The 9,677-nt window shown below is 37.0% G+C and overlaps 2 protein-coding genes across 3 annotated transcripts; both read right to left on the reverse strand.

Annotated features, from left to right (window-relative positions):
* Positions 1–31: 31 nt before the first annotated feature.
* On the reverse strand, positions 32–2,184 carry LOC149736713 (peroxisomal sarcosine oxidase-like). Of its 2 annotated transcripts, XM_089876403.1 has the most exons (8): positions 2,034–2,184; positions 1,810–1,958; positions 1,311–1,530; positions 1,046–1,237; positions 878–991; positions 458–625; positions 320–395; positions 32–202 (listed from the first exon to the last, which is right to left on the reverse strand). In XM_089876403.1, exons 1-8 carry the CDS (start codon positions 2,133–2,135, stop codon positions 72–74), a joined length of 1,152 nt encoding a protein of 383 aa, XP_089732529.1. In that variant the 5' UTR covers positions 2,136–2,184; the 3' UTR covers positions 32–71. The 2 variants fall into 2 exon arrangements, with proteins under 2 accessions (XP_089732529.1, XP_089732530.1); XM_089876404.1 differs by lacking the exon at positions 878–991.
* A 363-nt stretch (positions 2,185–2,547) lies between these two features.
* On the reverse strand, positions 2,548–8,209 carry LOC149736714 (solute carrier family 23 member 1-like). Its single transcript, XM_089876376.1, has 13 exons — positions 7,639–8,209; positions 7,209–7,366; positions 6,844–6,991; positions 6,312–6,493; positions 5,776–5,899; positions 5,560–5,716; positions 5,238–5,385; positions 4,632–4,737; positions 4,459–4,564; positions 4,057–4,224; positions 3,524–3,619; positions 3,367–3,462; positions 2,548–3,302 (listed from the first exon to the last, which is right to left on the reverse strand). Exons 1-13 carry the CDS (start codon positions 7,798–7,800, stop codon positions 3,187–3,189), a joined length of 1,767 nt encoding a protein of 588 aa, XP_089732502.1. The 5' UTR covers positions 7,801–8,209; the 3' UTR covers positions 2,548–3,186.
* Between the last annotated feature and the right edge of the window lie 1,468 nt (positions 8,210–9,677).

The following is a 9,677-nucleotide window of genomic DNA, read 5'->3' on the forward strand; positions in this document are numbered from 1 at the left end:
AGTAATAACACAAATCCATAAAAATCATAGGTGAAACGCAATGCGCAGTAAAGACATTTGCCAATGTTTAATTACAGTTTCGCCTTATTATAAACAAATCTTGAGCCTAATTTAAAAACTTCCATATCTTGACCAGGATCCTGAAAAGTTGCCAATCTACTCAGTGCCCTACCGATGGCAGGTGCAGGTCCGAATCCCGCGCCTATAGCGAAAGTAAATATGTTAATGTCACTATGTAACGACACAGCGAAAAAGATCTGTGCCTTGAACATTTTCCATACTATAATGATTACTATTGGTGTTTAGACTCTAGACTCACCAGAAAAGCCAGCGCCGATCACAATATTCGGAAATCCTGGTAACCTGTCTATGATAAAATCCGAATTTGGCGTAATCTGTAAAAATAATTAATGTTTAAAACATAAATTTTAACCAGAAATCGAGCAGTATGTCTGACCATTTGTAACGCATTCTCGGTCAGTACTGGGACCGACTCTAGTTGTGGAAAGTGCTTTGCAATTAATTGTTTAAGAATTCCCAATCGCTCCACCTCCGCTTTCTCGCTTTCCTTATCCAGTAAATCTGGTGCATCTGGGTCTACAGGTGCTCGGTAGTGGTAGCATATCTAGAGCAGACATTTGTTAATACAACTTTGACTCTTAGGCTCTAAGTTTTCGATTTATATAGTACGACGAAGTTTATATGATATACGGTACATTATATCCCATTTTTCTCGTGTTTTTAACAATATAAAGCATTCTAGAATGGTCATATAGATACGTTTTTTAATAATTCTGTAAATGTTCTTTGTTTACCACCCAGTGGGACGAGTAGAGAAATTAAAATATGCACCATCTTACCCCGACCTATACTATACCTTTATTAGACCTGGGTACTCGTAGGAAGGTGTTGAATAGACGTGATAAACTCCGAAGTAAAAATATTTTCCGACCGTTTTTTCTCTCCAATAATATGTGATGACACGGACAGGCTGTAATAATACATTTAAAATAGTTTTCTTTTTTTAACTTAGCGATTTTTTTACCTGTAGCTCTAGTTGGATTCCGAATGGTCGTAATACTGTATTGATCCAAGGTCCACAAGCAAGAACAACACTCTTGGCGTAATATACTTTATGAGAATCTGTTCGTATGCTCACACTGTTCGCTGATAAATGTTTAACTTCAACTACTTTCTCATTTTCTTGAAGCGTTCCACCGTGTTTTACGAACTCGCTCTTTAAATTAAAACGATATGTTTTATTATGACCGAAAACAAACTTCATCAAATCAGGTATTCAGCTAACTCACTTGTAATGCATGGAGGCATTTTGTGGCCTTGATGGTAAAACCGTTTGGTTCAAAAAAGGCTCCGAAACTAGAGTCAAATTCTAGACCCGGAAACGCGATACCAATATCTCTACCGTGAAACTCCGCGTAATCTACGTTCGAATTTCGCAGGTTTGTCTTCATCGGTTCAAGAACATGGTTTGTCTTCTCTGAATTAGCAATGGACAGGTGACCCGTCTGCCTACAGGGAAATTTAAGATTACCAGATCTGTGTCCTGCTAGGAATATAGTAATTGCACAGTTCAACCATATATTGTAGGATGGGGGAAGATGGGACACCCTCTCAATATATTTTTTTAATTAAGAAACCGAATCCTCACAACTTCCATAGAGCGTTAATTGTTTAAACCCCATGATCAGGATACTTGGATATTATATGTGATAAATAGGTGTAGGTCCCATCCTTCCCCACCCCACTATATTTACAATTCAATTTGGCAGGGTGAGTGTCCGAACTTACATGAGTAGTTGTGTGCCATAATCCTTTTCCAGACTTTTCCAAAATGCAATTGATTCAGGTACCAAATCTGACATGTATGGTTTACGGTGTGATCTTTTGGTCAGTCGGGTTTGCCCAAAAGAACTTCCCCTCGAATGCGGCAGTGGAAACTGTTAAAGGCAAATAAAGGTAATGGTATGTGATATTGTTGCTATGCAGATATTTGCACTTGTGCTTGTTCGTACCTGCTCAATCATTAACGTATTAACGCCCGACTTAGCAAGCTGGTAGGCTGTACAGGATCCTATTACACCAGCACCAACGACTATTACATCGAAAGAACTCATTACCGTTGCTTAACCAGTATCTAAATACAAACATATGTTTTAACTCTCGGTCTTCAAATAGACTGGAAGCAGAATGCTATGCATGGTTAAGCAACATATGTTACATTAACCCTTGTACATGTATTAACTAAATATTCAACACAGTATACTACATAAGTGAAACTGACGTTCTATACTCCAATACCCAACAATTGCATAATATAAATACTGTTTTCCTTCTGTAACTAGCTGATGCTGAAGACTACTAATAATCTACGTGATCCAATTAGTAAGTATCTAAGTTTTATCTTCGTGACACCAGTGGAAGAGATTAAAATTGTACAGTTGCCACGCTGTCCATATCTAGACGGTACTGCAGAATCACCTACATTGCATGATTGTTCAAGCATGACGAGTAAACAAACCACTAGTGTAATTTCTGTATGTTTTTATTTCTATGGGTAAACTGTACAATTACATTTCCTATAGCTGACAAGCCATGCGAAGCTGTAAACACAAAACATACTACTTTGAAGTAACAAATCTTGAATTTTAAAGGCATCAGGCGATAAACAAAACAGTCAAAACATATAACTTACTGATCAACTGAGGAGATTATAAATAATAATAACAAACCAGCTGTTAAAGGAAAGCAGGAAATACGTTTGTTTGATGTGTAGGCTATACGTAATTTAAAGTCGAAAATGTTGCTGTAATACTCCAAACAAAAATTTAAATATTTGGTAATCTAATGGCCCAATACATCGAATACTAATACAGTAGCCGTCTAATTTAAATTTATCGTTTGATGATCTAATAAAAAGTAATGAATGTGTAAGCGGCAGAAAAATATGAGATATAGTAAAGAGTGGTGAAAGATGGTACACCTTTTGATTCTACATTCTGGTCTCATTTGGAAGTAAACAAAAAAAATTCAGAGAATTATAAAACCGTAAATTTACAACTCCCATAGACCGTTGTTAATTGTTCAAAACACGACATTTGGATATCATGTGCTAAATGTGTACCGTCTCCCCCCCCAACTACATACACTTTTCCAAACATAACAACTTTAAGCAATAGTGTCATCTCTCGATAATGAGCATTTTGTGAACGAAACGTCAAAAGTTGGGCATAGAAAAACGTAACGAAATCCTTTCACGCGATCTACTCCTTTCTGTAAAGGACCTGTGATGCATAGTACAGTAATTTAGAAATTATAGGCTTGATGTCTAAATAGCAAACATGTTACCCGGGAAATCGTATACTTGTTTTATTTCAACATTGGCATCTGCACCCTCATGTTCGTGGCTTAACCATTTTAAAATACCTCGTTCCTCGTCCGTCCCTATATTGCATACATAAGTTAAAAGTAATCAGCATTATGTAAATAACGTTACTGAGTTTACCTGGTATGGTATTATCAAGTATAAAGCCAAGTAGACCAGAGATAAACATACCAGTCTGCAGCAACACCAACACGATTTGATCGCCTTCGACCGACCCTGCAATTGAAATGTATATAGTATTGGTTAGGGTAGAATGGTCTATGTTTTAACTCATTTTTATTGCACCATTTGGTAATAAACAAAGAGTTATACTGAATCATATATATAGTAGAGTGGGAAGATGGGTCACCTTTTCATTCTATTATCTCGTCCCGTTAGGTATAGAAAACAAAGAACATTCAAAGAATTACAAAACCGCATCCTCACGACTCACATAGACAGTTCTTAGTTGTTCAAAATACTATCCGGATATGCTAAAGGTGTCCCATCTTCCCCCACCCTACTATATCCTTGTTCTAACGACGTTGAAACAGCGTTGTTAATTATTAAAACACGATTAGTAAAAATATTGAGTGATATGCTAACGTTTGGTCTCTAACCTTATAAAACCATCAACTTAACCGCGGTTTGGTATTTAATCCGATTCATATTACCTGTTTGTATTAGGTTTCTGTTCTTTCTAACCCACTCTGGAAGCGCAATCCCCATGAATGTAGAGAATCCCATGATGAGAAGATTTCTGGACGAATCCAAATCAACAAACTGCAAACTGGACATCCCGACTGCAGCTATCATCCCAAACATTACACAGAACATTCCACCTTTGAAGATGTATTTGTAACAAAATCGAACAATGATCGATGTTCACGTTTAAAGATATTTGTTTATGTTTACTTTTTGTGAAACTGTGGTAGTTGTAGGCCTATATATCGTCACGAAAACTTGATCAGGTTAACTTTGCAATAAAAAAAATCTATAAATTTTTGGGTCGTTGCGAAAAAAGGCCCAATACTATATAAAAAAAACGGAAATTCAAGAAATTGGAACAGACTTACCTACGACTGGATCTGGTATAGTTGTAAAAAGAGCTCCGAACTTTCCGATAACAGCAAGCACAATCATGATGAGAGCACCTACTTGAACCACACGCCTACTGCCAACCTATGGCGTGACAGGTATTAGATGGTTGTACTCGGTTTATTATGCTGGTTTAAGCAATATAACTTACTTTTGTTATTCCAATAGCGCCTATGTTTTCACTGTACGAGGTTGTACCGTTTCCAGTTCCAAGAGATCCAGCTATAACGCACCCAATGCCCTCGGTGAAAACGCCTCTGTTAATTAAAATATATATAGTAGGGTGGGGGAAGACGGGACACCTTTAGCATACATTATCCAAATATCCTGATCGTGTTTTAAACAGTTAACAGCGGTCTATGGGAGCCGTGAGGATACGGTTTTTATAATTCTTTAAATGTTCCTTGTTTACTACCAAATCCGACGAGAAAATGGAATAAAAAGGTGTCCCATCTTCCCCCACCCTACTATACTACTGATGTGGGGTTAGAAACCTTTGATGGATATTAGCCTAAATTATCTCATATTGTGTAACCGTGTTTTTATGTCAATTAGCAACGGTCTATATAGAGTCGTAGGGATACAGTTAAATACTTTTGTTAACATTCTATGTTTAAAATTAAATGTGATGTTCAAAGACAATGGAAACATGGAAGTTCTTACCACAATTCACTATATTTGACTTTCATACAAAACTGGATCAGTATAATCGTTTCAACAGTCGTATAAAACTTTTTTTGATGAAAAGTTTCATTACCTGTTAATGGCATGTGTTGGGGGTGGGGGAACTTGAGCTAATCTTGCGCATGCGTAGTAGTCTCCAACTGATTCAATTATGGAAGCGAGTACACCGCTGATCATTCCCAGCACACCTGACAACGTGACGACTGGAAGACCCCATTGTCCTGTGAACAAACAGGAAATTTTATAAAACGACGTCTGACGTAAGAGAACTAGGAATTTTTGAAACGTTCTCGATGAGTCAAATCATGGCGTGACTCGAATGACGTACAAAAGCCTCCATTATATTTTAAAAAGCTTGACACCACCCGTAATATAAAGCTCCTCATTGCATTTACCAGGATACGGAACTCGAAACCATGACGCTTGCGCCAATACTCCTATTCTGACGTCGGTCCGTGCGAAATACCCGTATTGGTCCTGTGATGATGGTAACGCACCAGCAACTGTAAGAATCCCGCAAAACATCCAAGCCAAAAGCACAGCAAGAATGACCTGGTGTATATAATTGTGCACTTTAATATGAAATCACTTTTGTGGGAAAATGTACTTACGGGAAACAAACGAAAAACGTTCACCGACATAAAGCGTTTGCCGTCCTGCCCTGGCTTAAAACGGGGCACCGGGACGGCCACGTTTCGTAGATGTTGCGAAAATAGAATGATTAAAAACATCGTCCTAATAAGAAAGTGATTGATATTAAAGAGTCGCCATGGCTCACTTAATACTGCTTGTATAGGTAGGTTGCCATATTATCAAAAGGCATGGCTATACAACTACATTGTCATACAAACCACACGTGTAGTTAAAATCATATAAAGTATACATTTTTATATAGACCGCACGTGTAGTTTAAGCTTCTTAAATTACGGAGCAGATTACGCGACTTACAAAAAGAATTACCAACAAATTATACATTGTCCTATAAATTGTATCTGCAGTAGGCTATACTTCAAAAACTTACCAAAATGATATATAAATACCAAAATGTCGTATAAAAAAATACCAAAATGTCGTATAAACTATATCTGCAGAAAAAAAAAACTTATAAAAAATACCAGAAAGTCGTATAACCTATATATCTACTTACAGAATTGAAATACCCCAATGCTTGCCCGCAAAATCACCAGCCGGTCCGAACAAGCCAAGTCCAACCAAAGCTATAGTTGGGGCGATGGTTAGGGGTCCAATACGGGACATTACGATACCAATCAAGCCTGTGAGACCAAGCAGAACTTGTGTGCATGAAGCTACCATTATTGCACCTTGAACCTATTTACAATACGCATGCAATATGATAATGGTTCTAACATGTATGTAGAGTAGGGTGAGGGAAGATGGGACATCTTTGCATTCTATTTACTCGTCCCATTTGGTAGTAAATAAAGAACATCCAAAAAATTATAAAACCGTATTTTCACGACTTCCATATAGACCGTTGTTAATTGTTTAAAACACGATCAGGATATTACGTGCTAAAGGTTTCCCGTCTTCCCCCATATACAATTATTACGAGACGATATGGACTTCTTATATGCTATATATACACTGCATCATGATATGTTGCCAATACTGTAAATGAAGAATAAAAACCATAACTCAATAACGAGTTAATGTTATACCTGCACCATTCTAACTTTCCAGAATTCTGAGTTTACAGCTGTTGTGTTACCATTAGTAATATTGGTCGGCACTGGATCAGGAATGGAAGTCATTATTGCAATTGCCGGCGTCAGAAATGAGAACGCGGCTCCTTGCACAATAGGAAGTCTGTGGCATGAATGCGCTTTTTAATTAGCGTGTGGAGCGTTGCGCTATTTAACAAATCTTTACTGTGCACTGTATAGTGCAGCTCCATGTATGTTACTTAAACAAAGTCTAAACCATTACACTGTAGGTTATGGTGCTCTATATGTGTTACTTAAACCTAAGTCTCAACCATGTATACTGAACTTACTTAAATACAAACACTAAGGATAATTATTACCTGTTTCCGATGATTGTTTGGAGTAAAGTACTAATCCCCGAAGCAAGGAATATTGTGCTTATGATTTGACCCTTAGCAACGTTGTTGTTTGCAACACCAAGGGGTCCTGCAAGTATGAGAGGAACGGCAACCGTAGAACCAAACATAGTCAGGTAATGCTGTTGGAATGTAATCGTTTTATTTATGGGGTAAGAGAGGATATCCTTAGCCCCTAAATCCAATATTTTGTGATCGTGTTTTCAACAAATAACAACATTCTTTTAGAGTCGCGAGGCTACGGTTATATAATTCTGTAAATATTCTTTGTTTGCTATACCAATTGGGACCAGAAAGGGGAATGAAGCGTAGCGTTTTCCCGCCCTACCATATAAACAGGGTCGGATAGAATATGTATTTACAAGCATACTTAAAATATAGGTTAAAACTTCACCTGAAATCCCAGCAAAATGCACGTGTACCATGGCGGTACGTCTGTAACGCCGTATAATAGTTTGTTAGTTGATTTCTTTCCAGGGGAGTCTTTGCATTTAGTTGACACAGATGTTTCATCCACAGGAACTGAATTTAATTCCATTTCTTCATGTATGGACATTGGAACTTCTAGTATTATAGTTACACGCTAATATAAATATTTTTTATTTCTAAAAAGGGGGAAGGGAAATGGACTGTATTTATAACTATACTGTTTTTTCTTCTAATGCTTCACTGTGTAACATGACTAAGACTAGGCTTCTCCCTAAACACAATAACACTGGTGATATAAGGTCTAAATATTACTGTATAACACTTAGAAAACGCATTCAGTTTATCTGGTACTTAACTAAGAGCACAGCCTATGGCAGTGTTGTTTTAATACAGCGACGGAATGGTTCAAAAAACTGCCAGTGCTGTTTTGAATGTGCAATCCAAAAACAGCACTGGCAGTTTAAACATTCATTCTCCGCTGCTGAATACCTTTACCACGTAAATATTTACTGAGTGTCTAGTTTTATACAGTGTAGTATGCGGGAAATAGCTACTCGACGTAAGTGCATTCGGGAAACAATTCGTGCAGTGGATACTGTCAAAACTTTTCTCCTACCTGCTTTACAACAATTACGTCACGTAACAGTGACGTGTTTAAAACTGTGCTGCGCGTGAGAGAGAATGGGCATTGGCGATTGTGCGTGTCGATTGAGATTGAACCAAATTATCCGTCGGGCACTTTGGAGTCATTTAGGAAACCTGAGGAAAATAATTCCAAATATCCTGATCGTGTTTTAAACGATTAACAACGGTCTATATGGGAGTCGTGAGAATACGGTTTTATAATTCTTTTAGTGTTCTTTGTTTGCTAGAAAATGGAACGAGAAAATAGAATAAAAGGGTGTCCCATCTTTCCCTACAATACTATATAAAACAATGGTTTTATTAAAAGGTTATAAACAGTCTAACACCTACAAGCCTGTGTAGGTGTTTTAAAGGCAATTAAAACATCTTCAATACTCTTCTTTCCTTACACATATCAAAATTTGCGAACTCTCTCTACAGTCATTTTGTTGGCCGTAACCTGTATAGCTCAAGCATGTCAGGTAATACCAGCTTTAGGTTTGTATGGGTCATGTATTTTCGCAGATGATTTTATATGATTTGCTATAGAAATGAAAGGGAGCTACCAGTTATATTAAAAAACTATCATTGGATTTTAATTTTTTAAAGAAGCTGGGTACCTGACCGAGGTAAAGACAAAACGAAAGTTGACAAATAACTACAGAACGATCGGGAAATGAACCATTGTCACTATTGTAAGAAAGCTTAAGGTTTACTTTTGAATTCTCCCAATAAACACAAAAATAAATTGCATAGGACTCAAGACAATGCATGCATGTTCAGTTATGAATAATTAGAAACGAGTCACTTTAACCCACCATAGGTTCTATAAAAAATAGAGCTTTTTTAATGCGGGGCAATGTCGCCACCTAACGGCGCTATGAAACGGTCTGAATTGAATGAATGAGAAAGCGTTATCCTAGCGTGGCAAGAAAATAATAACAGTCGTTATAACACAAATGTGTTTTTACCTCGAAAATAGTTTTCTTTTGTGAAGCATTAGTTATGAAAATGCATCTTATTGAACCAAGTATATAACCAACATTTTTAAATATGATATATTGGCTTATATTTGGTTGTATACCCATTGTACGATATACCCGCCATCAAAACATTTATAAAGCTCACTTTGTGTGTCTTCAACCTCAGGTTACTGAACCGATCACGCCATTGTTTATAACCAAACAAACCAGTTGCTTGACAACTCAATGGTCAATCCACAAGTTGCATTTCTTCTGTTACCAAGAAGACTTGTAGAGCTTATTTTCGTAGTATATGTGCCATGGGTTCTAATGTCTTGAAAATAAAATAGAATCGTCGTTTGGACTCAAACAAAATGTCTGAATTTAGTAATAAAAAACAATGTATTTTGTAACTTGT

Source organism: Ciona robusta, chromosome 4 (genome assembly GCF_009617815.1).
Source record: "Ciona robusta chromosome 4, ASM961781v2".
In the NCBI taxonomy this organism is placed as follows: domain Eukaryota; kingdom Metazoa; phylum Chordata; class Ascidiacea; order Phlebobranchia; family Cionidae; genus Ciona; species Ciona robusta.